The 27,302-nt window shown below is 38.1% G+C and overlaps 7 protein-coding genes across 7 annotated transcripts; 4 read left to right on the top strand and 3 right to left on the bottom strand.

Annotated features, from left to right (window-relative positions):
- The first annotated feature begins 595 nt into the window (after positions 1 to 595).
- On the top strand, positions 596 to 6,877 carry frmd8 (FERM domain containing 8). The gene is made up of 11 exons (XM_065258287.2): positions 596 to 764; positions 1,201 to 1,273; positions 1,379 to 1,546; positions 2,968 to 3,069; positions 3,156 to 3,214; positions 3,298 to 3,464; positions 3,543 to 3,746; positions 3,839 to 3,962; positions 4,052 to 4,201; positions 4,334 to 4,553; positions 4,629 to 6,877. The coding sequence occupies exons 2-11, from the start codon at positions 1,201 to 1,203 to the stop codon at positions 4,739 to 4,741; spliced, it is 1,380 nt and encodes a 459-aa protein (XP_065114359.1). The 5' UTR covers positions 596 to 764; the 3' UTR covers positions 4,742 to 6,877.
- A 176-nt stretch (positions 6,878 to 7,053) lies between these two features.
- vps51 (VPS51 subunit of GARP complex) lies at positions 7,054 to 12,906 on the top strand. The gene is made up of 11 exons (XM_065258263.2): positions 7,054 to 7,377; positions 7,636 to 7,765; positions 7,919 to 8,065; positions 8,142 to 8,361; positions 8,525 to 9,419; positions 9,572 to 9,787; positions 11,020 to 11,103; positions 11,188 to 11,322; positions 11,510 to 11,631; positions 11,882 to 11,969; positions 12,060 to 12,906. The coding sequence occupies exons 1-11, from the start codon at positions 7,201 to 7,203 to the stop codon at positions 12,318 to 12,320; spliced, it is 2,475 nt and encodes an 824-aa protein (XP_065114335.1). The 5' UTR covers positions 7,054 to 7,200; the 3' UTR covers positions 12,321 to 12,906.
- Positions 12,907 to 13,237: 331 nt separating this feature from the next.
- tm7sf2 (transmembrane 7 superfamily member 2) lies at positions 13,238 to 16,919 on the top strand. The gene is made up of 11 exons (XM_065258301.2): positions 13,238 to 13,375; positions 13,650 to 13,715; positions 13,812 to 14,008; positions 14,157 to 14,211; positions 14,536 to 14,730; positions 14,887 to 14,990; positions 15,529 to 15,648; positions 15,742 to 15,910; positions 15,990 to 16,070; positions 16,229 to 16,351; positions 16,446 to 16,919. Exons 1-11 carry the CDS (start codon positions 13,369 to 13,371, stop codon positions 16,604 to 16,606), a joined length of 1,278 nt encoding a protein of 425 aa, XP_065114373.1. The 5' UTR covers positions 13,238 to 13,368; the 3' UTR covers positions 16,607 to 16,919.
- Positions 16,920 to 17,019: 100 nt separating this feature from the next.
- Positions 17,020 to 19,013, bottom strand: znhit2 (zinc finger, HIT-type containing 2). The gene is made up of 2 exons (XM_065258274.2): positions 18,872 to 19,013; positions 17,020 to 18,762 (listed from the first exon to the last, which is right to left on the bottom strand). Exon 2 carries the CDS (start codon positions 18,724 to 18,726, stop codon positions 17,068 to 17,070), a length of 1,659 nt encoding a protein of 552 aa, XP_065114346.1. The 5' UTR covers positions 18,727 to 18,762; positions 18,872 to 19,013; the 3' UTR covers positions 17,020 to 17,067.
- Positions 19,014 to 19,179: 166 nt separating this feature from the next.
- mrpl49 (mitochondrial ribosomal protein L49) lies at positions 19,180 to 20,337 on the bottom strand. The gene is made up of 4 exons (XM_065258317.2): positions 20,180 to 20,337; positions 19,859 to 20,003; positions 19,605 to 19,729; positions 19,180 to 19,461 (listed from the first exon to the last, which is right to left on the bottom strand). The coding sequence occupies exons 1-4, from the start codon at positions 20,288 to 20,290 to the stop codon at positions 19,315 to 19,317; spliced, it is 528 nt and encodes a 175-aa protein (XP_065114389.1). The 5' UTR covers positions 20,291 to 20,337; the 3' UTR covers positions 19,180 to 19,314.
- A 162-nt stretch (positions 20,338 to 20,499) lies between these two features.
- On the top strand, positions 20,500 to 22,111 carry faub (FAU ubiquitin like and ribosomal protein S30 fusion b). The gene is made up of 5 exons (XM_065258329.2): positions 20,500 to 20,645; positions 20,757 to 20,838; positions 20,914 to 21,058; positions 21,348 to 21,403; positions 21,569 to 22,111. Exons 2-5 carry the CDS (start codon positions 20,764 to 20,766, stop codon positions 21,692 to 21,694), a joined length of 402 nt encoding a protein of 133 aa, XP_065114401.1. The 5' UTR covers positions 20,500 to 20,645; positions 20,757 to 20,763; the 3' UTR covers positions 21,695 to 22,111.
- A 1,062-nt stretch (positions 22,112 to 23,173) lies between these two features.
- Positions 23,174 to 24,199, bottom strand: uqcc3 (ubiquinol-cytochrome c reductase complex assembly factor 3). Its single transcript, XM_065256359.2, has 2 exons — positions 23,910 to 24,199; positions 23,174 to 23,592 (listed from the first exon to the last, which is right to left on the bottom strand). The coding sequence occupies exons 1-2, from the start codon at positions 24,024 to 24,026 to the stop codon at positions 23,464 to 23,466; spliced, it is 246 nt and encodes an 81-aa protein (XP_065112431.1). The 5' UTR covers positions 24,027 to 24,199; the 3' UTR covers positions 23,174 to 23,463.
- Positions 24,200 to 27,302: the final 3,103 nt, after the last annotated feature.

The following is a 27,302-nucleotide window of genomic DNA, read 5'->3' as shown; positions in this document are numbered from 1 at the left end:
TCCTATCTAGCCAGAACCGTTTTTTCATCCTAATCCCTACCTCCAAACATATACCAAAACCCAACGTCTCGCGAGATTTGCCCGTAGCTGTATCGTCTCTAGCCAGAACCGAGATTGTCAGATCGTTTCAAGGAGGGAAGCAGATTTTCGTTTTTGATTAATATGGGGGCACATAATTTTTTTTTATCATTAAGATGACAGATAAGTAATTTATGACTTTAACTGAAATATTTTTTTGGGAACGATCGTGGTTGATTATTACAAAGAAAATTAAATCTATTTAACAAATCCTTAAATTGTTTTTTCGCTAATGTTTCCAAGTTGTGTGTATTTGTTTTAAAACAGGAAGAAATCGTCATGTATTTTAGGGAGAATAGTTATTTAAAAAAAAATTAAATGTGATTTAAACTTTTCACTTCAAGACGTATTTTTCGAGTGACCACGCTGTTGAATTTATTGTTAACTCTGTATCTTTGTGCAATCTTTCAATAAAAGTTTATTTTCTTCTTCATGCGGAAAGGGTTTTGGGCAGTGCAGCGCCCTCTTTGGGCGATACTTATGATTTACCCTTAACAATCATGACTTGTCATCTAGGTTTTGTAGTATTTCACTGTGGTGGGCGCTGTTTTATGAGCATTATCCAGCAGCGGTGCTGTCCTCGTCACACTCTAATCTCTTTTATATAACTCTGTTTTTCCAAACATTGGTGTTTTTCGTCTTTTTTAATCGAGAAAAACCCATCTGAAACGACGGACAGTGTCTCGGTAAGTTTCTCTGTATAATTTGCTTAGCAGGTAGTCATGTATTGGCTAGCTAACGTTAGCCAGTCAGTCGACAGTTGTAGTTTTTCTTTTATTCTATTATTTAATTCGTTTTTAACATAATAGCATTTGTAATTTAACCAGAGTGTTTGACAGGCCCGTATTTGTGTGTACAAACGGACAAAACATCTTGTAAATACACTTGAAAGTTTAAAGTTGCTGCATTAGCATCAGTGTTTACTGCAGAAACTGTTACAGTCAGTGATTGTGTTCTGCTTTTTTTATGAAAACTTCCCCAATGATGTCATTTTCTTTGTTTAATTTATTGCTTTATTGACGTCGTACCAAATACCACATCAAAAACGTTGCATATATCTCGTTTTAACATTGCCCTGTGTAACTTAGTAGTAGTTGTTTTTTAACTTGTGGATTAATTTAGATGGAGGGAGATGATGTCGACTCTGAACGTTCACATTCCCAGCGCGGAAGTGTGGCTTCTTCAGTCACCAGAGGTCAGTGCTTTGCATCTCATCGCTCCTCTCCTGATCTCATGTTACTAATCTGTTGTTGTTTTTGATGTTGTTGACTTGATCAAATGTTACCCTGTCTATGTCCAGCCCAAGATTTGATGGTGTACCTTGCGAACGACAGTGCAGTGCACTTGACTTTGGAGAGTCTTGGTTGTATAAGCGCTCAGGAGCTTGGCCGCAGTGTCAGAGAGGTTCTCAACATTCCCAACTCTGCCATAGATGTGTTTGCTTTCTGGTTCTGCTCCCCATTGCTTGGTAATGACAGTTCTTTGTGTTTGATGCCATTCTTAGGCCAATGTAGAATTTATGATCTATTCCTGTTTGGAAGGAGGGAAAGACACAATGGTGACATTTATGGTCTCTTTGGCTGCTTTGCAAACGAACTGACGGAAGTCCTCGGGGCGTTAAATGCCACCAGCTGTGCCTGTGATGCATTCGATTTCTGTTTTAACAAGGACAGTTTTTTATTTATTTAATAAGGAGTTAGTTCATGCAAACATGAAAATCTTGTTATTATTAACTCAGCCTAGTGAGCCTAAAACACCCAGTACCTTTCTTTGTGCATCAGAACCAAAAGATCGACTTTTTTTAACAGTGTTGTTATTTCGTGTAGCTATTTAATGACGCTTTTGTGTTGAAGAGGTGGTCACAATCCACTACCACTGTATTAAAAACAACTTTTTTGAAAAAATCCACTTTTTTGTTCAAAGAAAAAATAATGCTATTGGGGGTTTAAACAATATAAGGATAAGTAAATAATGGCAAAATGTATGTTTTTGGCTGAATTATTCCTTTAAAGGTCACCTAATTTTTCAAGAGTTAATATTAGTCTCATAATTTAAAGGGGACATGACTTTTTTAAGATGTCAAATAAATCTTTGGTGTCCCCAGAGTACTTATATAAAGGTCTAGCTGAAAATAACATATAGATCATTTATTATAGCATGTTAAAATTGCCACTTTGTTGGTGTGAGCAAAAATCTGCTGTTTTTGGGTGTGTCCTTTAACATGCAAATGAGTTGATCTCTGCACTAAATGGCAGTGCCGTGGTTGGATAGTGCAGATTAAGGGGCTTTATTATCCCCTTTTGACATCACAAGGGGAGCCAAATTTCAATGACCTATTTTTGCACATGCTTGAAGAGAATGGTTTACCAAAACTAAGATAGAAAGATAGAAACTTAAAGATAGAAAAGTCAGATTTTCATGATACATCCCCTTAAATGCAAATAAGCTGCTGCTTCCCTTCCCGTTAACTGTTATCTATAGCGAAAACATACATAGTTTTTAATAAGACGATCAACTTTACAGAAAACTGTGGTCTTTGGAAAATTGTGGGCAGGGCTTGTGCAAAGTGATGTCAGTTTACTTAGAAAATGCCAACAGCTTGCCCAATGAGGCTGTTGAGATTTTACAGGGATTAAAAAATAAGAGTGGGCAGATTTTTATCATTACAGGGTGGTTGTGTGCACACACATGCGACACATAATTATGAACAACATATAAAATTACTTTCTCATATTAGGTGACCTTTAAATTAAACCGTAATTATATTGTAGTTCTAATATAGAAACTGTTAATGTATGATAACCGACAAAGATAGTCGTCCTTGCCATTAATCGTCATAAATTCCTGTCTGTTTACCTTTTCCCTCATTTTTCTGCCATGTTTGAACAGAGCTGCAGTTAAAGCCAAAACATCAACCTCACAAGCTGTGCCGTCAGTGGCAGGACCTGCTGTACCGCTTCACAGAGGCACCCGCTGAAGACATTGCTCAAGGTTCTTGTGTGATTTGTTTGGTTTGCACACATCATGACACATGAACTTTGAAGTGTCTAATAACAACACATCTATTTGCCTTGCAGATGAGCCAAGTCTTCTGTACAAAAGAAATGTTTTTTATCCAAAGTCTAAAGAACTTCAGGTACAGAATTTGTCCTGTGTAAACGCATGGTATTACCCAGCAAGTTCATGTTGATTTGTTATTTTAATACCTGTACTTCTCAGATTGAAGAAGAAGGAGTATTAAAGCTGCTTTATGACGAGGCCAAGATGAATATCTTGGAGGGTCGATACCCATGTGACCCTGAACACTGGCTAATTTTGGGAGCATTATCTTGTGCTATTGAGCTGGGGACAGGATTAGATGACCAAGCCCTAACAACAGCTATTAGGTAAATTTCCTGTTCTTAAACTGTGACTAATTTAAGTCAGTTTACTTCTGGAATTGAATCCCCCTAATGTTATTTTAGAGAAAAGAAGCTGTCCTCCTTTGTGCCGCCCCACGTCACATTAGGAGGAGGAGGTTTTCTGTCCACATTGAGAGGGAAGGGAGGGCGGAATGCTGAGATGGAACAGAATCTTATTAAGGAGTATCATTCAGTCTCTTCCAGTTCGGAGCCCGTTGCTCTGCTGCGCCAGTACCTCAGGACCTGCCACACCTTGCCTTACTATGGGTATGTTGAATTATGGGCAACTTTATTAAACACACAAACCATTCTGATTGACTAAATTAACTGAAGCCATGCATGTTTCTGTCTTCTGATAGTTGTGCATTCTTCATGGGTGAGATAGACAAGCCAGCCCAGGGCCTGCTTCACAGAGGTGGTCGCAAGGCCGTGCATGTGGGCATCAGTTTGGAAGGCGTGTATGTTATGGATATGAAAGAGAAGGTCTGTGTGCTGTTGTAACAGATTGCTTGGTGGAGCCTCGATGTGTCAGATTTGAATCTCTCATCTCTCATATCTTTTGGCTTCCACAGCATGTCCTCTTGGGTCTAAAGTTTAACGAGTTGTCCTGGGATCACAGTTACCCAGAAAGAGATGGAGACTCGCATATACTCTGGCTAGAGTTTGATGGGGAGGAGGATGGCTTGCCTGTAAATAAGTTATTAAAGATTTATTCAAAACAGGTGAGCAGGTGTCTTTCCTTGTCTCGATTAAAATTAAACTGTGGAAGTCTCTTTGGCCATCATTCGATCAAAGCACTTAAATTTGTCATTCTGTTGATCATTTCTGCACTTTGTTTTTTTCCCGTCCTCTAGTCTCAGCTGATGACCGGTCTGATTGAGTTCTGTGTGGAGTTACGTGCTGAGTCAGGAGCCACAGGGACTGACGGCGTGGTCACACCCTCCCAAGCACCTTCGGGTCAGGTGGACACCAACGAGACAACCACAGAACGAAGACGGGGGAAACTGCGCAGGCAGAGCAGCGTGGTCTGCAGCCGAGTCCATTCTCTCAACACCATCAGCTATGTTGATGACGGTAAGTAAATGTGCATTAAAATCATTATTCATATATTCATATATTAGTTTTTAATGGTACTCAACCTCTTTTCAGGTAAAGAGATCAAGCGTCTGAAACCGAAGAGAGCTTCTTCCTTCTTCACGCGACAGGCACAGCCTCCCACTTACTCTGCCGTTCAGGTGACTGAAAGTTTGGAGCAAGGGTGAACCCCAGCATTACCACTGCCCTCTTCTGCCCGGTGACCAAAACTACATCTGTCCTTTGAGATTCTCATAGACACGTTTGTTTACGCTGTACGGAACTGATCTGAATGGACGGATCGGACCAAGATCACAGACTGAACAGCTGAACCGCTATTTACAGATGATTTGTGCGTTACGTCACAGTTTTAAGTTTGTGCTTTTTCTGTTGGCTGTACAAACAAATGTGAAATTTGCCTCGGTTATAACATGCTAAACTAAGACATTTTGGTTTAAGTGCATTGGCTGTTAAAATGCAATGAAATGGGGCATGACAAACTGACTGTAAACCTCGATTTAAGTCAATGTTTTGAATGTAGAATTCAACTATGCAACCATCAAATCAAACTACATCCCAGTGGCTGTAGAGGACAGCGATCTAGTTTTTTGATATGTGCCGCCATCAATACGTCCTAAAGCCTAGATCTTCTGCACTAAAGCAAACAGTCAATGCCTCTAGTATACCCAACTTCCGTTATATGCAAAACAAGGCTGCGTTTTTGGGCAGCGCATTGCAAAGACAGCATTGAGTGAGATGGGACATTCTGTGCTACACATCTAATGAATGTCTGCATTGTTTTTATCACTCGGCTTGTTGGCATATGCAGGCTTCTGCCGAGCAACAAGATTTTTGTTTCCACTTGATCTGTTTAATAATGACCAAAGTTAAATTATGATGCATTAGGGTCGAGTGTAGTGTGTTTTAGCTATTTGCCGAGAAGTTTCATATATAAGTGTATTAGTGTTTACACTAGGCCTATATCTTGTTGCTCTGGAGAATCATGCATTTCTTATGGTGTATTTGTGTAATGCACTTGCTCAACAGAATCCAGGTTATAAAAACCTTTTATATGTACCCTAACTTGAAATAAATCATCGCTAGGTAGGTAGCTGGTGATTTTAGTCAATGATACTGTATGTTCAGTAATTTTATTTAGTGATGTGTTCAAGCAACTTAATAAGCATTGTGTACTGTATTTCCAGGCTCTCAGAGCTTAAATGTACCTAATGTGCATTTAATTTAAACACAGGGCTCAATATTAAAGCTTGTACGAAATATCTTAAGGTTTTACCTCAATGCCCATGTGCTGTTAATGTCAATTTGGAACTCTTCAATACTTAAACATGTTTTTTTATATTTCAATTGTTGAGCATTCAAATCCATGACTAATGATATCAAAAGCATATACGAATGTTTGTTCAATGTATGTTATGTTATGGTAAAGATAATCTCCAGCTCTACAGATAAGTCAACAAGTACACAACCCGAAAAGCCTAATATCAAGCCCTAAATATGTCCTTTTTACCAAAACACATCTGTATTTATCTATGCATGACATTTACTGGCTTAAATTGGTTTTGTGATGCATGTTCTGTAAACCTTTCTTTGCCTGCTTTTGCACATGAGATGTGATCACATTTATAAGTGTGTAAAATGACCTGAAGATTCACAATTACAAGCAAAACTGTCAAGTGAAGACAGCAACCAGTGGTTTGGAAAACAAACCAAAAGAGTTGCCAAATGGCTCAAAGCCAAAACTACACATCGACAACAAAAAAATCTCACAGCTTTTGCAGAACTCTTTCTTGTACTGTCACATTGAAGACGTTAATTCAGCATTGCCTAGTCTTATGAATCACTGTATCATATATTTTTTTTTCTAGTTCTTTTATTTTTCATCTGAGCACCTGTCAGACGTGCACCTAATAACTAACTGTAGATAGTGATATATGTCAATACTAATTTAAAGTGCCTTTTTACATTCACATTTAGTTACTGTAGTTTGTCATTTTTCTATGTATCTGTTTTTTAGTTTGAAATTGTAACTTTACCACATTTGCTGTTTGTGAAGTTTTATACACAAATTAGCACTACCAATATTTTGTGACTGTAACATAACCTAAAACCATTTATTGAAACTTTTTATTCATGCTTTGTACTTTAGGCATACAGTACTTCACATCTTCTTCTCTATAATGGATTTTATATTAATGTTTCATTTAAGTAAACTTTATGCTTCCAATAAGGTTCTTTAATGTGTTTATCAAAGAAGGAAAACTGAATATTGTATTATTAAGCAGATAAAGAGGAACAAGCATTAACTGTGTTAAATTGATTGCATTTATTCTAACCTGTGATCTATTGTATAATTAAATGTTTTATTAGTAATATATTTAATATAATTGTATTATTAATATAATTTAATATAATCATATATATAAAAAAGTACACGTTACCACCGAGTTTAGATTTCCTGGACTTTTATTATGAAATGCTGCGCCATTTTGAATCTACGCTGCAGAGCAGCTTCATCAACAAACTGAGTTGGCAGGTAGCAACCGAGCACCTTGAAACAGATGTTTCAGTGACACCTGTACAAATACTCTTTTATTATATTAGGGTATAGCTGAACTGTGTAGTGGAAATGAGTTCAGCAACAACCCCACCTGATTCGGACCCCACCCGGCGTCGGAGGGTTCACAGTATGCTGAAGGTTTACTACGGCCTGAATGAGGAAGGAAAAGCCACGGAACAAGCCGAATCTCTGGATCCCTGCGATATCAATGGGCCGCATTTCGACCCCGAGATTTATTTAAATAAGGTAAACATAGTCTGTAACTGATATTACAGTTGTCATGTTATATGTTACACTTGAAACTTAATTTATGATGGGTCAAGTTCACCTTGTTTTGCGTCAACCCGCAGATGTCATTTTAGTGTTTCATACATACTGGACAAGTACACATATAAGTAAATACATTTTGATCAGTGTAAAATTGAAAACAGAATTTTCATTTTTAAGTTAACTAATTCTTTAAAAGCAGTGGGTAACAAAGTGTTTTAAAATGTCTTGTTTTAGTTGAGGCAGGAATGTTCTCTGGGTGAGCTGATGGACCATGAGAGCTGCATGGTGAAACAGATCAGATCTCTGGACAGTGACATGCAAACCCTGGTTTATGAAAACTACAACAAGTTCATCTCTGCCACAGGTTAGTGAACAGTTTTTACGGATAAGCATTGCTTGTCTTCTGAGGGTCTTTGTATTGCTTTAACATTCTAAATAGTTTGCGTTATGTAATATCACTTCTTTGGCATGTACAGCCCATAAATGCATCTGATAGGCTGTGTTTTACATTTCACAGATACAATCAGGAAAATGAAGAACGACTTCAAGAAGATGGAAGATGAGATGGACTGTTTGTCGGCTAACATGGCCGCCATCACAGAGTTCAGTGCCTGCATCAGTGGCACCCTGCAGAACCAGCATGCACAGATCACCAAACTGTCAGGTATGAATACTTCAAGCAACATCAAATGGTTAACCAAAATTTATTTCAGTTTCTTACTCATATCCCGTCTGTACAGGTGTTCACACGCTCCTCCGTAAGCTGCAGTTTTTGTTTGAGCTGCCAGCTAGACTCAATAAGTGTCTGGAGCTGCAGGCCTATGCCCAAGCAGTCAGTTCCCACCGCAAGGCGCGCTGTGTGCTGCAGCAGTACAGTCACATGCCCTCCTTCAGGGGTATCCAGGATGACTGTCACGTCATCATGGAGCAGCTCGCTCAGCAATTGCGACAGAAATTCAGGTCTGTAGGATGTGATATTTCTTTTGAAGATAGGACAGTGAGACTTTTGATTTAATAGAAGACATTATGGAAGCCTTGAACTATCTGATGGTCAGGACATTCACACTTTTATCAACAATACTCAATTGACTAATTTCACGATTTAACTTCTGTTTACTTATAGAGATGGTGGCTCGAGTGCTAAGGATCTCTCTGAATGTGTCGAGCTGCTTTTGCAGTTGGACGAGCCTGCGGAGGAGCTTTGTGACAAATTCCTTAGCCACGCCCAGTCTAGGTTGGAGGTGGACCTCCAGGGATTGGAGGCAGAGCTTAAAGACTCCCCAATTCCTGATACCGGCTTTGCACAAAAACCAGGTCCCGGATCGAATCCTGTCTCTCCTTCATCTACAGCCAATCCGTTCCTCTCTCCTAGTGCCGGAACAGACATTTTGGAGTTCATCGATCGAGGGTGCAATGAGTTTGTTAGTAACGTCTGTTTGGTCATTGCCTCCTATCAAGAATTGTTCATCAACCGCCCGCAGGAGAGCGAGTTGGCGTCAAAGAATATTCCCGAAATGGCTAATGGCAAGCTGCATGTATTTGTTGACACCTTGGCTGCTAGATACTTCTCTTTAGTCGAGCGAAGGATACAGGAAGAGAAAGGGGTGGGGGATAACTCTTTATTAGTGAGAGCTCTGGATCGCTTCCATCGGAGATTGCAGGCCATTTCTAAACTACTTCCAGGGTCAGCAGTGCCCAGCCAAGGAACTGAGATAGTGGTGCGGGCAGCAAGGGAGAGGATCAAACAGTACCTGTCTGCCTTACAAACCTTTTACCATGGTAGCCTTACTGATGTGAGACAGGCTTTGGCTGCCCCACGTTTATCAGTGGGCGGGGCCAGTTCATCAGGAGGTGGAGCTCTTGGAGGAGGGGCTGCAAGTAAAGATGCCCAGCCTAATCTGTCAGAGCTGCTGAGTTCATTGTCTAACTTCATTCTCAATCAGTTAAAGTCTGTATTGGCTTCAGTGCACCTTTTCACAGCGAAGGACATCACTTTCTCCAACAAGCCTTATTTCAAGGTAAAGAGTTAGTCAACGGAAAAAATTTGATTTCGACATGGTCTTATTCACTTTAGAGATAACAACGTTATATTTTCACAGAACTTCTTTACATTACGTAGGATGATTTTATGTATTATTTTAGATTTGTGGTCATGTTTTGTCTTTCTCAGGGTGAGTTTTGCAGCCAGGGTGTCCGTGAGGGTTTGGTTGTGAGCTTTATTAAGTTCATCTGCCAGTCATCTCGGCAGTACTGTGAAAGTGCAGGTGACCGAGGTGGATCTACCCCTCCTGCTCTTCTCCTGTTACTCTCTCGTCTCTGTCTGGACTTTGAGACATCTACCATCTCCTACATTCTTACACTTACAGATGAACAGTTTCTTGTACAGGTATCCTATATCCATCATATTCTCATAACAAATTTTAAAGGGATAGTTCACCCAAAAAACTTTTTTTTCCTTTTGTTGAATCCTCTATGAACACAAAAGAAGACATTTTGATAAATGATGGTAAGCAAACATCTGATTGTAACCATTGACTTCCATAGTAGGAAAACAAATATTATGGAAGTAAATTATTAAATATTGTGATAAATGATAAAGAAGATATTTTAATAAATGATTGTAAGCACACAGTTGACGGTATCCACTGAATTCCATCGTATTTGTTTTTCCTACTGTGAAAGTCAACGGTCACAAACAGCTGTGTGCTTACCATCATTTATCAAAATATCTATATAAAAGAAATTCATACATGTTTAGCACATGAGGATGAGAAAACTACAGAATTGTCATTTTTGGGTGAACTATCCCTTTAAAGGAATATTCCATTTTCTTAAAAAAAATCCAGATAATTTACTCCAAAATGTTGATGTCTTTTTTTGTTAATTCAAGAAGAAATTATGTTTTTTGAGAAAAACATTCCAGACTTTTTCTCATTTTAATGGACTTTAATAGAGCCCAACATTTAATACTTAACTCAACACTTAGCAGTTTTTTTCAACGGAGTTTCAAAGGACTCTAAACGATCCCAAACGAGGCATAAGGGTCTTATCTAGCAAAACGATTGTCATTTTTGACAATAAAAATAACAAATATACACTTTTAAAGCACAACTTATCGTCTAAATCCGGTCCAGCGCGACCTAACGTAAATGCGTAGTGACGTAGGGAGGTCACGTGTTACATATATAGAACGCACATTCGCAGACCATTGTAAACAATAAACGGACACAAAGACATTAATTAGTATCATTCGACATACAACAACGTAGGAACGGTCCTCGTTCTCAACACTTGTAAACACTGGGGCCTAGTTTTGATACGTCATCCGTGACCTCTTGATGTGATGAGGTATTATTTGAGATTAAGAGTCCTTTGAAACTGCAATTTTAAACTGCATTAAAACTAATAAGTGTTGGGGTCCATTAAAATGAGAAAACCCCTGAAATGTTTCCTCAAAAAACATAATTTCTTCTCGACTAAACAAAGAAAGTCATCAACATTTTGGATGAGATGGTGGTGAGTAAATTATCTGGATTTTTTTTAAGAAAATTGACTTATCTTTTACAAACCAGAGAACCAGTCTAACAATTTTCATTCCAAACCTGCTTCTCTAAACAGCACCACACTCCGGTTACTCCAGTTACAGCACTTTGTGCAGAGGCCAGAGAGGCTGCACAAAAATTACTAAACCACTACGTAAAGGTAACTAAGAAGAAATTCAGCTGTCTGGTTCCTTTCAAAGTCACTGTTAGGTTGTTATGTTAAGATGACTTTGTTTTGGTCTAGGTTCAAGGACTAATCATCTCTCAGATGCTGAGGAAAAGCGTGGAAACGAGAGATTGGGTGAACACCATTGAACCTCGAAACGTCCGAGCTGTAATGAAAAGAGTGGTGGAAGATACCACCTCCATCGATGTACAGGTATTTGAAGCTTTTATGTTAGATTTTATAAGTATAGATAGTTATAAAAGTATTTATAAGATTTTATCATAAGAACACTCAGATATCAATAGCTTCTTCTGTATCTTACCTGTACATTTACTTAAAGTCCGCACTTTTGTATTTGTCACTTATTGTGTTGTTTATGCTTTTGCTGTATTTTCAATAGGTGGGACTGCTTTATGAAGAAGGGGTAAGGAAAGCCCACAGCAGTGACTCCAGCAAACGTACCTTTTCTGTGTACAGCAGCTCAAGACAGCAGATTCGATACGCACCAAGCTACACTCCCAGGTGAAGAAAATCATGCTGTTAATTTGTTAATAATAATTATAATTCTGATAATTTTTTAATTCGAGAAGTTCAATACTGTGAAGGTATTATGGATTATCATAGTTGTATACTGTATACTTTTTATGGAATCGGTTTAAATTCTACACACACACACACACACACACACACACACACACACACACACACACACACACACACACACACACACACACACATATATAATTATGTGTAATATTTTTGTTTATTCCAGTGCTCCAATGGACACAAATTTGCTAAGTAACATTCACAAACTGTTTTCTGAGAGAATCGACATCTTTAGCCCAGTGGAGTTCAACAAGGTAAAACTAACAGTCTGAACTAAAAAAATAAACAGATCATTATCAAGCTGACTGTAAACTAATTCCAGTAATCACCTTCTCTCATCTCAGGTCTCTGTACTGACTGGCATCATTAAAATAAGTCTGAAAACATTCCTCGAATGCGTTCGTCTGCGTACGTTTGGACGTTACGGACTGCAGCAAATACAGGTGGATTGCCACTATCTGCAGATGTACCTGTGGCGATTTGTGTCAGACGAGAACTTGGTTCACTTTCTGTTGGATGAGATTGTGGGTAGTGCCGCCCACCGTTGCCTGGACCCCTCCCCAATGGAGCAGAGTGTTATAGAGGTCATCTGTGAGAGGGGATAGAGAAACACAAGAATCATCAGTTGGACGACCCCAAATTCAAGTCATTTGGTGAATGTACCACATATATGCATATATTTGCAGTTTTCATGCACTGTTTCTTGTGCAAGGGTTATAAAGCTGAAATTTTGGTCACAAAATGAATGCAACATGGCATTAAAAGTAAATTATGACCCATTTACTTAATCGAATTTATTGTATATCATGTGTTTAAATGTATGATGATTTGTCTATAAAAGTAAATGATTACCCACAAAAATACAGTTAAATTCTTTAGTATTTACTATAGTAAGCTGTTGTATTAGTAATTACTACACTTTGTTAATGTATACTACATTATACTGTAGTATTACTTGGAGTGAACTCATTAACCGCTGTATGCTTTAATATTTACTATAGGGAGCTACAATAAACACTATTATTTGCTACAGAAATTTAATATAGTACAGTTTACTATACTAAATACTAAAGTATACTTCTCGTATGGGTAAATTTAAAACATATTTCACTGTTGATTCGTTGTATGTCTGTATTCATTCAACACTGGATGGTATGTATTTAATAAACATATTTAATAAACAAATAAATCGCGTCTAGCAACGTTTTGTAAGGCAAAACCCACAAGTTTAGGTCTAAGTTACTGTTGTCGAATGGATACGGTGTGTTGGACTTTATGCAGTCCTGTGCAGGCAGATGACGTCAAAGTACCGCGAGAGCGATTGTAACGTACATCTTTAGAATCGCTCTCGCAATACTTCAAAGTCATAACCTGATTTGTATGCGCAGCGCCGCATGAAATCAATTACCTGTTACAAAATGAAGCCAGATCAAACTCTCTCGTCCATTGGTTAGAAAGACATGTGGGGCGGGCTCTTCTGCTTTTATCCAAATATGATTGGTTCTCAGGCTGCCTCTCCACGCTCTTATGATGAGAGTAGTGAACGCTGATTGGACAGATACTGTGAAGGCAAACAGCGTGTTTTAAGCGTCATTTACCTCAGCAGTGATCACAAACGAGCGGTCTCTATTCAATAACAGTAACCTGGTAGGAATGAAAGGTAAGCCAAACACACACTGTGTACTAAATACATATATAATTAAGTTACGACGTGGGTATTACTTTAATTCGTTACAACGTATTACAATGTGCTGTAATTTTAATTTAAAATGTTTGCATTGAATTTACTAGTGCATTGCTGTATTGGCGCAAAGGTCATAGGTTCGACTCTGAGGGAAAACTCTATCTTGAATGCACTGTACTTGTGGACAAAAGTGTATTGCGTAAATGTATTCATCAAATATAAAAATGTCCTCACAACTTTTCCCAAACAGACATAATGAAATCCTACAAACGCAAATCATCACATTCAACTGAAAGGGAATTTGGAGGTACTCTGGGTGAGAGAGTATTTTTGTTTATATATGTGTAATAATGTCTCTACTTAATCTACGGGGTATCTGAGCAGTATTTGAGGTCATTTCTTACCTGTCCAGGTGCCACCTGCATCCCAGTGTTGCTGCCTCTGACAGTTTTGTACCTGCTGAGTGTATGTAGGTCTCCAGCAGCCAGCGTGCTACAGTGGCCTCCTCCTTTGCCCCCTATTGCCCAGTTATGGGACCCTTTAGCTGCCGTTTTGATTGCAGGTTGGATCACCCTACAGAGCTTCCTCTACCTGCTGCCAGTGGGGAAGGTGAGATGATTTGGTATATTTACAATTCATTACATTTCATTGGTCATTTTTATGGTCTCCTTTGCTTTTTAACACCGAAACATTGCATTTGAAGCATGAAGTTGCTTGGTTTGAATCAAATTCTGTAATTAACTTTATTTGTTAATAGGTTTCTGAAGGATTAGTCCTTAGAGATCGATCCAGGCTGAAATATCCTATTAATGGTAATATAAGCTGTTTGTCTATGTTCTCCATTGATAGTTTAAAAATGTTTATCTACTACAGTATAATATATGCAAAGTTTAAGATTTAATATGCATCACTTTAATTATATGTATTTGTCCTTGACATAATATATGCAAGCTAGCCTTTAATCTCCTTTCCTTTTTTTATTATCTATTGTACAGAGTTCAAACTCCATAGTCAAGTAACTTGTTGTTTGCAACCTCTTTTGTATCTTGACGTTTAGGTTTATTCAAGTTATTTTAGAGTTCAAGATGTGTAGGTGTAGATGTCATCATCATCATAATTTCCTCCTCTCTTTTTAGGTTTTCATGCCCTCAGCATTACTGTTGTCCTGTTGTCTATATGTCTCTATCTGGGGATGCCACTTGGGTATCTGTTTGAACTTGTGTTGCCTCTGGCTGTATGTGCTATTGCTGTGTCCTACCTGTTGTCTATGTACCTGTACATTCGCTCATTCTGGGCTCCTCAACATGCCTTAGCACTTGGAGGAAATACAGGTGAGATATTAAGAGCAGTGATGGCTTTGAAACAAAAACTCATTCATGTGTATTTTTTGGAGTTTAGTGCATTTTAGATATGTAATCCAATATTTATTAAGCACAAAGCTTTGATGTATTTTAAATGTCTCACGATTTATTTATCTTTATTTATAGGAAATCCCCTGTATGACTTCTTTATGGGTCGTGAGCTTAACCCTCGCATTGGAGACTTTGACCTTAAATATTTCTGTGAACTCCGACCTGGATTAATAGGCTGGGTAACATTCTTATTAATAAATTTACATCCAGATACACACCGTTGATCCAAATATATTTATTTATTAATTTGAACGCAGGTGCTTTTATCCAAAGTGACTTAAAATTTGGGAGCTGAAACCCAGGTCTTGCATACGTCTGTGAAGCACTGACTCCAGCTGTAGTCCACTCTTCGCGAATCTCCCCCACATTTTTGAATGGGTTTTGTTTCACAATCCTCTCCAGGGTTCGGTTATCCCTATTGCTTGTACACTTTTTTTCTACCACATCTTTTCCTTCTCTTCGCCTCTCTATTAATGTGCTTGGACACAGAGTGAACTGTGAACAGCCAGCCTCTTTTGCAATGACCTTTTGTGTCTTAAATCAAATTTTTGATGATATTCTAATTATATGATCAGCACCTGTATGTAGTTTTGTATTTTGTACCAATGCAGGGCAGTTATACATTTTTATGCAAGTTTTATAGTGATTACCAGTTTACTCTATAATACTTTATATTTCTACATTCAACATTTTATATATTTCTCCTGTTTTTTTTAGGTGGTAATAAACCTAGGGATGCTGATGAAAGAGGTCGAGTTGAGGGGCTCTCCATCTCTCGCCATGCTGCTTGTGAATGGTTTCCAGCTTCTCTATGTCACAGATGCTTTATGGAATGAAGTATGACAAATTCAACTATTTAAGGAAACATATATAGACAAACATCAATTTAATTTTACATATTGCATATTTTACTGTTTTCTGCCTTTGCAGGAAGCTGTGCTTACTACTATGGACATAGTGCATGATGGATTTGGGTTCATGCTGGCATTTGGTGATCTTGCCTGGGTTCCCTTCACATATGGCCTTCAGGCCATGTTTTTGGTTGTGCACCCACAGTCGCTTAGTAATCTTGAAGCAGCAGGGATTGTTGTTTTAAATGGTACATTTTTGGAAACATACAGTATTTCTGTTTGTGTGCAAATATTTCTGCATTCTCAGTCAATGTTTTTCTTTAACAGGAATTGGGTATTACATATTTCGCAAGTCCAACTCTCAGAAAAATCAGTTTAGAAGAGACCCTACACATAAAAGTGTATCACGTCAGTATTATTTTATTATAAATCATACTATTCTTAAATTATACATTATTAATATATAACTAACTAAACATGATTAAATACATTTATACTAGTCACCAAATCATGTCACCCAGAGCATATGGAAAATTGTTTTTTTTTGTCTGGCTTATTACTTACAGACCTGGAAACTATTGCCACAGCAACAGGAAAGCGCCTGTTGGTATCAGGGTGGTGGGGGTTTGTCAGACATCCAAACTATTTAGGGGACCTTCTCATGGCTCTGGCGTGGTCCCTACCCTGTGGTAAGTAATTTAGTAGCATATTCAGTCCAATACAGATCTTCACTGAATACATTTATACCTTCAGTTTATTTTGCTTTTTTTTCTTTCTGTCTAGGATTGTCACATATTTTGCCTTACTTCTACGTTACATATTTTACCGTTCTGCTCATTCACCGAGAGGCCAGGGATGAGAAACAATGTAAAGCCAAGTATGGACTTGCCTGGGACACATACTGCAGTCGAGTACCCTACAGAATAATCCCTTACATTTACTAATGCAGAACTTTTAAAGACACATACAATCAAATATAAACAGGAACACTACAGTGTGTTAGTGCTAGCCGGGTGCTACATAACTGCAGGCTGCTGGATTTGTCATCATACAAAAGCATAGATGTGGTGACCTATTAAGGATCAAAACTTATGGGATACAAATCTTTTGGAAATCAAGTGTTTTTGTTGTCTCATTAAGAACTACTGCAATCTACCTTCTCTGTTTAGGTTTTGCATATTGGCTGCATCATACTGTAGCCTATCCATTAAAATGTTTGTGAAAAAACACAAATATAAATATATTTTACAGTTTCAATATCATGAGTGTTATCTGACCTCTGAGTAAAAACCAAATTTTTAAAGCCCACTATTACGACCCATAGTAATAAAACACACAATAAACTCATTTATAGAGGATACAATTGCTGTTTATTTATAAATGTTTAATTTTTAGAATTACAATCTCACTCAATCTCTTCTATCAGCACACCTTTACTTTTTTTAAGTCTTTCTACATCTTTTCTCTCTCCTTCTAATTTTATCCCCTCGGTTTCCCTTCTCTCATAATTTGTCCACACCGATCCGGCCAGTCTCCTCACAGCTGCGGGATTCTCCATCAGCCAAGACTGAAAAAACTCACACTTTTTTCCTGCTTGGAAAAACATCCGTCTCGCCCGCTCATCTGCTTTGGGAACAGAAGCCTTTGCCTTACTAAAAGCAGAACGAAGCTGGGACAGAGCGGACAGCGAGTAGCCAACAGCGTGCTGTCTGTTCTCTCCGGACAGAATGTGAGCCACCGCTTTCACGGCTTGCAGCGGAGCCCAGGGGTCTTTGCGATCAAAGTGTCCACTCGTAGACACAGCTGTTATTCCGGCTTCAAGGGCCTCTGGGACAGAATTGAAGACGCGTCCTTCACCCAGAACTTCTGAGATGGATAGTACCACCTGACAGAACTCCAGCAACATCTCCTGCTCTGAGATGTCCCCATTGAAGAGACACAACGTGAAGGTGTATGCATACATAACATTGACCAGGTTATACTGCACTAGAGGTGATGGGTTTGAGGACAACGTATGAAGAGGAGGAATCTTTGCACTTATTGGAGGGATTGAAGTATTTGATTGTTTAGCTTTTTTATTCGCCTCCTTTATATTTAGCTCTTGTTTGGTTCCCAACTCAAATTTTACTTTGCTTCGTTTAGTTTTTTCAGTGCTGCCGTTTGTCTGTTCATCTTTTTTTTCATTCACACTACTAATTTCTTCACCATTCTCAGAATGAAGTTCCTCAATAAGTGCTTTGGTTTCTCTCTCATGCTTTTCCCACCAAGGGCTCCATAGGGTTACCAGCCCACCAATACCTCCTCCTTTAACCAGTTCCTCAAATTTCTCCCTTTCCTGAGCAGATAACAATGACCAGAGTTCCTCCTCTGAAAGCGAGTTAATATCCAACCCAGCTAACTTCTCTGTTAACTCAGCTTCCTCTTCATCGCTCCCATCTGCATCCTCAATCTCTTTGAGTTTTTTCAGTATCTCTTGTGCCTCCTGGCCGTCTTCATCCCCGGCCGACTGAATCTCCGCCAACCTTGAAAGCAGCTCCAAAGCTTCTGCATCTTGTTGTGTCACATTATTTCCCGTCTCCTCCTGTAGGTTCCTTAGCAAATTCGTCATCCCTCCTTCGTTTTCTGCACTTTGTCTGAGCCTTAATAGAATTTCCTGCATTTTGCTTTTTCCCTCTTCATCTGTGACACCTTGAGATTTCAGCTCTTGAAACACAGACTCTTTATAAAACTCCTCCGAGCATGCAGAGTGACCAGGACTGCGGTAACAAACCAGTCCACAATATGGCATGTTACACCTGGGACAAGTGTAACAGGATGGTTTGGATAAGCAAAGCCCACATGGCTTCAGTGCTACATTTTTATCAGTGGGTACAAAATCTGTCCCAGTGGCTGGTATGAGTAAAGTTTCAGACGTTCCTCTTTTGGGAAGTTCAATATTATTTTTGGTAACTGATTCAGGCTCTGTTTCATGCCAGTCTGTGAGGTATTGTTCCTCCCTTGGTGCGATATCCGTGAGCAACGAGCGCAGACTGCCGGGGATTTTACGTCTAACAACAGGATCCATGATATGCTAATGTATGGCGGTATACTGCATCGAGATCTGCAATTAAAACGAAGATTAATAGAAATACAACTTGATACACAAGCACTATGATACATGCGTCGGATGTCAAAATATTTTATACAGCAGTAAGGTTTGTATGACTTACCAAGTAGATAATGTTACAAATAACATTATATATTAGCTTCGGTAATTTCGTGTTGACAAAATATTACACGCAGCGCGTCACGTTGGAGTAACGCTTTTGTCGCAACATGATGACGTTTACCTCAGCAAGGTCTTCAAGCGAAAGAAGCGGCGCAACATTTGCGCAGCCAGATAGATCGGCAGACAGACAGACATATAGATAGATAGAATTAATACTGATAGCTAACTGTTATTATTTATTTTAGACTCAAATATTAAACATTTTGTTTCATGACATTATTTTTATTTCAATCTTCAACCAGAAACGTGTGATATTTACAAACTTTAATACAAAGCAAAAACACAGACATTGAAAATCAGGTACAATTATGTGAATTTATTTGTCCATATTTAGGTATTAGAAATCTTTGTCATGTTTCCTCTCTACAGTACAGTGAATCAAAATTAAAATCCCTTATTTAGTAGCCAGTCCTTGAGCTCCTTTTCAAATGGTCCTTTAATTCTGATGGTCCCTGTTACTTCATTAACCTGTGTTGGAGGATCTTTGCCTGTGAGCCCAAGCAGAAATTCCTTAACGTCCTTGTTCAGTGCCTGAAAAAAAATAACTAGGTTAATAAAATATAATTTCCCCCATTTCTCTCACCAGAATATGATAAAACGTCCTTACGTTTTTAACAAAAATGAGCAACATATTTATTCACCATTTTATTGCTTATGTAATGTCATGTACTCACCCAAATGTCTCCCTCGATCTTTCTGAGCAGAGTGCTGTGTTGATTTCCATATTTTATGTCAGAATACACGGGCACATTGTGCATTCGCGAGCGACGGATCATGTAAGGCAGGGAAGGTGGTGTATCTGCGTAAAAAATAAACCATTTAACCCTTGGTGACCCTTAAAATTAGGCAATACTACAGTAATTTTAGTATCACTTCAATCCGAATTAAGCAAGCAATACTACATCTTTCAAGAAACATAGCAGATTACCTGATGGTGGGATCCATCCTGATGGAGCAGGTCCGTTGTGTTTAGGAGGATTTGGGATGCGTGATGGAGGAATAAGCCTTTCCACAAAACTGTACTCTGCAGTGGATTCAACAATACCATGTGCTCCATCAGAGCTGTTTTGTGCCTAAACAGAAACAAAATAATCTTGTCAAACACTGAACTGTATTGTTATTATCGGTTTACGCGGGGTAACGTACTAAACATAATAGCGCATCACATTTTATTCAAGGCTAAACAGATCTAGCAGTATAGCACTAGAAACGATTACTGAGATAATATAATAACATAAGTACTGCTCACTTTTAAGCAAGATCGAACACTCAGTGTACGTATTGATGAATTAAACACTCTTTGTGCAATTCTTGCCCTGCAACACAGTGTCAAAGACATGTTTCCAATGGAGGCTGACATTTCTGAGGGAAGAAGAACGAAAGATTCTTTCTTACGTCATGATTTTGAATGTAAAAACTTTATTGACAGGAGACAAATATCAGCATAAGAGTTCTAAGAAATTTTGTACAAAATGTAAATCTGTAACATTTGTCGTTTTATGCAAAAATTGACACGAGAAAATAATGTAACAATAAAACTGTCCCTTTTTATGCTGATCTGGGGACTTTCACGCATACGTACGTATGCTTTTACGTAACATTAATTCGAAGCGCATGCGCCGTAGGTAAATAAAGTATTGAGAAGAGAGTAACAAGTCAAGACTTGTCTGATATATTGTGTTTTGTGTTCAGGTATCGGCATCGACTCGTCACAGGTATAGATCTTTACTTTCAGTATATAAATACAAACATACGTTGTGAATTTTGTACCGATGTAAGGAAACCGTAAAGCAGATGACGTTTAATGTTTGTTTATGTTTGTAAAGATTCAGCATGCAGTTGTTTCTTCGTGCCCAGACTTTGCACTCTATTCAGCTGAATGGGTCAGAGACTGTTGCCCATATCAAGGTACACTCAAATGTTCATACATTTTTAATAATTTGTTATTTGTACATTAACTAACTCGACTGTATTTTTCTTAAGGCCCAGATAGAGTCTCTGGAGGGACTGTCTTGTGATGATCAGATCATTAGTTTCTGTGGGATACCCCTTGAGGATGAAGCATTGATCTGCCAGACTGGAGTGGAGGAATTTGGCACTCTTGATGTATCATCAAGGCTTTTGGGAGGTAGGTAACACAAAATAACATGAATCTTAATTTAACTAGTTTGATTTATAAGTTTTGAATTAATTTGTGCTGAAAATGACAATAGGAAACTATATATTTATTAATGAGTAAAGATAAAATGGCTTTAAAGGTTATTGGTAAATAATGATTTTTATTTACAGTAAATGTCATGGCAAATTATTTCCATTAACTAGCCAATAAGGATTTAACACACAAAAATTAATAAATTACTGTCTGCCTTACACGTAAGATGTGTATTCATAAAATATAAACCTGTCCACACCCAAAGGTAAAGTCCATGGTTCCCTGGCTAGAGCTGGTAAAGTCAGAGGTCAAACTCCCAAGGTAAGTGTGGTATATGTTTAATATTTTTAAAATGTTTATAACACAAAAAAGCTATTTTTATGCTTCTTAAGTATTTAATGTGTGTTATTTCGGTGTGATTTCCTATTGTCATTTATGTGTAGTATGTGTTGTCAGTATTTCCTTTGTGCATCTTGATCCCCTTAGGTGGACAAGCAGGAGAAAAAGAAGAAAAAGACCGGCAGGGCAAAGAGGAGAATTCAATACAACCGCCGTTTTGTCAATGTTGTGCCAACATTTGGCAAAAAGAAGGGACCAAATGCTAACTCATAATTTGCTCATCTAAATAATGTCATTATCGTCTATAATAGTTAATTGCATTCCATAGCATTCACTTTGTTTAGTCAAAGAACATTCCTGTAGGGAAGACTACAATACAAGAGCAAGTTGATTTGTTAAATTAATTAAAATATTTTTAATTAAAAAAGTATAATTGGTTCCCTTTGGATACAGTTAAATTATTGTACAATGTAAATAATAAGGATCTCTTTGTGATGCATTAGACAAGGAGAAGCATCTGTAGGTTAGGAGTTTGCAAATAAAAAAATTTAATGTTCAAACATGACTATTAAATCCTTCCCACATTCTTAGTTTTTCCAAAACAATTTCAACGCAGCAGTATTATGCCAATGTGGCTATGATGATTCATAATGAAAGTCAATGTAGAAAGACCACGGTTCAGTTACTATGTTTTCCTTGTCGCTTTTCCCACTGGATCAGTTAACACCACGATGCCCCACGAAGCCAAACCTGAAAACAAATTCCAAAAAATAAATGCTCATTCAGCGAGACTTATAAGGCTAGTTTGAATTCATGTGGCGCAGCAAGAACAAGAGAATGACGTCAACGTACCGCGAGAGCGATTCGAGAAATCATACGGAGGAGACGACTTTCAAATCGTTCTCGCGGAACTTTGACGTAATCCGCTAGTCGGTTTTTGCGACAACGTACAGAGAGCACGTGAATCATCTCACCTGCAGCAAATACAATCTGGGCAATTGTGCCCATAGATGTCGGTCCACCTAGACGCATTACATTACGCGCTTGCATGAATACGTATCCACCTGCAGCAAACAGTCCACCTCCTGATAGTAGTCGACAGCTCCAGCAATTACCGAAAAGTTGCTTTTTCGTCGCCTCAGATTGTACAGGACTCAACTGATCGGTTGATGGTGGATTGGACATCATTAAGCAGGCGTATCTAAAATCCAAGAGATAAATGTCAGAGCTTTCTTGCCAGTCTGTTGTTTAAATACAGTGTCACGCTCTACTTGCAAGATAAAAATGTAACATTTTGGATGTTCAGACAGAGGACAGCCCAGTGAGAAATATCGGGCATGTGAAAGTGACCTTACACACCGGAAGCGTTTAGGGTTGTTGTTATATTCGCGCAGGTCATGTCTGCACAAATATTGCGCAGGGTCGTTTAAAGTAAGATTTCAAAACGTTAAGACGTTTATATATTTGTTATTAGGTAATTAGTGAAAATAATTATAACTTATATTCTGTTCTGTGACGCCATATTTGAGATATTAGATAGTACAGGGCCAATGAAATGCAAATAGCTATTGTATAACTATTTTATATGAGTGTAGATACAATAAAGACTATGAGAATAAAAGAGTCCAGTTCAATTAAATGACTATGGATACAAGGTGCAATATACAGAAATGAGGTATAATATATGGCTAGATAGAAATATGCCAATATATCGCAAATATGTTAAAATATTAAAAGAGAGAATGCATGATATAAAAGGAAATTACATGGAATTTTTAATGTTTAATTTACAAAAAAAATCAACATTTATTTAGTTTACACAAAACAGTTGTATACAGATCAACGATGGTGTAGGTTTAGTTTATTTACAACAATTTCCTAAAAAATAAATACAATCTGCAACAGTATCTGTTTTCATGACAGGCATATGCATATCTCAGTTTATCGATCACTTGTATAAGCCAGCCTTGATCCATCTCCTCCCCCACGTGCAGATTGGCAAAGGCACCTAAAAGTCTGATATTTGTGCGAACACACATTCATTATTTTTGGCTGCCAAATCCACGTGCAATGTTATCTTGGGTTTCTGCAGCATCCTTGATAACCTGAAGCATGAGGGCATTTCTTTTTCTCGTCTCATCCATACGGACAGGATTTGACTCTGGCAGACTCTGAGAACAGAGAGAATATGGATGAGGAAAGTATCAATGAAATAAAATAAAAACTTTTTTTTTTACCACGTACTGTTTTTTATAGCATTTCGTTCATATATGTAATTCGTTACATTTCAACAAAATGTGTTATTCTACTGATCCATGTCTAACGTTACTAACTTTACAGGTTTTTATATGTGGACTCCGCGACTAACATGCATGAAGAAGCTATAGCAGCTTTATGTTTACAGACGCGAGTTATAAACACCACCCTTTAAAGCAGTTTTATCATATCAGATTTGTTTTCATCCTTTAGTAAATGTCTGTAACGTTACCTTAAATAATTCTCTTTTCCTATCTTCTCCAGGTACAACTATGGCCCACATTCCGAAGCCGATAGCGACAATACCGCCTATCGCTAGCGAGGTCAGTATTGTCCTCATTCCACTCATGACGGGCACAACAAACACTTCGTGATCATAAACAACTTAATTTAACGTTACCCGCGATCTTTTATTATGCAGCTCGGAACTCGTTGTACAATGTCAGTTGACAAGATGCAGTGCATTGTGGGACGTCAGTCCTCCATTATACAACTGTTTTTAGGCAGAGTGGTTGCTATAGTGATGACTGAAACTGGACAAGCGGCACGTGGTTGTAACATTGAGCTGTAAGGTATTATTGGTGAGGAACGGATCATTGGCAGTTGTTGATAATGCACCACTTACCCTGATAATAAAAGCCTTACAAATGTATCTATGGTTTTTGTAGCGATACCATAGTTATTTTATGGTATATGGTATAGCTATAGTAAAAATAGTTTTTGGTTTTAACTGTAGGCAAACCATGATATAGGGAAAAGGGCTAAATCCAGCATAAGCTGGTTGGCTGGTTTTACATGGTCCAGCAGCTTGGTTTTAAGGGAAAACACCACAGTTTTTCAATATTTTCCTATGTTCATACCTCAACTTAGCGAATTAATACATACCTATCTTTTATCAATGCGTGCACTTTTCATTTTTGTACAACGCGTCGTGATTGTATTAGCATTAAGCCTAGCCCCATTCATTCCTATGGATCCAAACAAGGATGCATTTAAAAGCCACCAAACACTTCCATGTTTTCCCTATTTAAAGACTGTTACACGAGTAGTTACACGAGTAAGTATGGTGGCACAAAATAAAACTTAAGTTTGGAGCAATAGGAATGAATGGGGCTAGACAAAACGCTAACCCATTCAAGAAGCTCTGTACAAAGAATAAAAGTGCACGCATTGAAAAAATATAGGTATGTATTAATTCATCTAAGTTGAGGTAAGAACATAGTAAAATATAAAAAACTGTGATGTTCAGCTCAAACAAGTAAGGACAAATTTGACCAGTCTTGCAAAGTAAATAAAAGCATCTTAAACAAACTAAGACCAGCCAACATGCCTAGGTGGGTTTTGGCTGTTTTTTAGAAACAATAGAAACCATCACAGAAATTCTTATGGATTTAATGGGTATAGTGAGATAAGATTCACCGTTGGTCACTGTGGTGATGTGTTGGGTTTTATTTGTAGGATGTTATCTGGTGAATCGGAATCACCTATTAAATTACTGGAATAAGACTCAAAACACACAGTTTGTAATTATTTTAATGGTAAATATTATTGTGTAATAGAAACTAAGATACGTAACAGTGAAAGTTCCTTATATTTCCCACCAGATGGCTCTAAAATACCATGAGGTTACAGATGCTGATCTGTGTGTGTGTGCGTGTGTTCGTGTGTGCCCATTTGTCCGTGTATGTGTGTGGCCGTGTGTGTGTGTGCCCATGTGTTCGTGTGTATGTGCCCGTGTGTGTGTGTGCCTGTGTGTTGTGACTCACTGCAGTCTGTGTGGGTGTGTAGAAAGCACATAAGTGCTGGTAATGTGTGTCCATCAGAGTCAAGGTGCAGAATAGACAGCTGAAACTGAAGGTACATATTAGTGTCCCTTTAGGCGACATTTTCCCAGCCTAATCGCATGTAGAGCTTTGTTCATCAAAGATTACCATGGTAACCATAGCTTCTGTACAATAGTTGCATGAGTTATGGGTCTAGTTATATGATATTAGCCACTGAAATTAAACTAAATTATATTTACTTCAAAAAATAATAATAGGATTCTATAATATCATTATTATTTTATATTTGATATGATTTTTACTATAGTAATACTGCATGATTTGACAGTAGTAACAGACTATATTTAGGTTACCATGTGTATTCCTGTAGCTCAACTGGTAGGCATTTGCATAAGCAGTGCAAAAGGTCAAAGGTTTGATCCCAGGAAACACACACTGATAAAATATATAGCCTGAATGCACTTTAAGTCATTTTGGATAAATGCAAAAATGCTAATTTGTACAAATATATATACAGTGCTTACATACATTTATAAAGATATCCTGTCAAATATTAATATATTTTTTGTTCAAAGTAGTTGATACCTAATGAATTTTGTAAAAAAGTTTTTTTGGCTTGGAAGATTCAGTTATTTACGCATCAACAGTACATCTTTTTTAACATCATATAAGCGTAGTATTGTTTAGAGAGAACTTTAGGTACAGTACATGATGTGATGACTCTACAGATTCCTTCACTCTCTCAGTACTTATTTTCATACTCGCTCAAGGCTTAAACTTCTGATGTTCTGAAGCATCGAGAGGTAATTTCAACTGGCTGTGTTATTGCTTGAATATTTAATCGTTTCCTGCCTCTCGCACCCCCCCCCCCCCCCCCCCAAATCACTCAGTCTATAATGACACCTCTCACGCCAACCCCCTGGCTGCCTTTCCTCTCTCTGATTGCTACAGTAACGCTTGCAGATGCCTGCTCCTGTTGCCATGACACCCACTTTTCCCGAAGGTGCACTGGTGATCATTGAAGGAAATATTCATGTGTGCGTCTGTCTGTGTGTGTGTGTTAACTTATGAAGACTTGTGTGTGCTTACCTTCGTCGTCTGTGCGTATGAAGATAAATACTATAATAGTTTACCCTTCTGTTATGTATACAGCACTCATACACGCTGTGCTTTCACAATGTCCTCAAGAGCGTTTAACGCCCCTCAACACCTGTGTGATATTTCGCAGCACTGCGTCCAGTATGAATGCTAATCAAGGCGTTGGGAGTGAGAGTCTCCAGACAGTTCTCAACAGAATTTCAAATCCTAATTCACACTTACAATTTGCGTATGTGTTGTTACACATAAATCATCTGTGTGTGTGTGGCAGTGGATACCACGAATCTGTACTTCCCAAATGCAATATTAATTGTCAAAATTGTTCCTGGAGCTCAAATAGTAGAGCACTGCGTTAGCAGCAGAAAGCTCATGAGTTCGATCCCAGGGAACACAATAATGATATAGCTTGAATGCATGCCACTTTGCATAAAAACATCTACCACATGCATGCATTTAAAGTGCATTTTGCATTTCTGTAGAGGTTCTTTTTTTGTGAATATGTTTTTTAGTATTCTACCACTGTTTGTGCTGATAAAAGCATGCACAGGTGACTTGTGCTCCAGTGTCCAAAGGACCCGTATTATCTCCAGACTATCTTTAATCTCTCAACCCATATATCAAAGTCCTCTGCTTTCATTTTGTTCTTACTTCCTCATCTTAATTCTGATAAGGTGCACTGAGATTTGCACCACTGCATAATTCATGCCTCTTACTAATCTCTACTGTCTGTCTTACTAATGTTC

Source organism: Paramisgurnus dabryanus, chromosome 10 (genome assembly GCF_030506205.2).
Source record: "Paramisgurnus dabryanus chromosome 10, PD_genome_1.1, whole genome shotgun sequence".
NCBI lineage: Eukaryota > Metazoa > Chordata > Actinopteri > Cypriniformes > Cobitidae > Paramisgurnus > Paramisgurnus dabryanus.
This window is presented reverse-complemented; position numbering and strand designations above follow the sequence as displayed.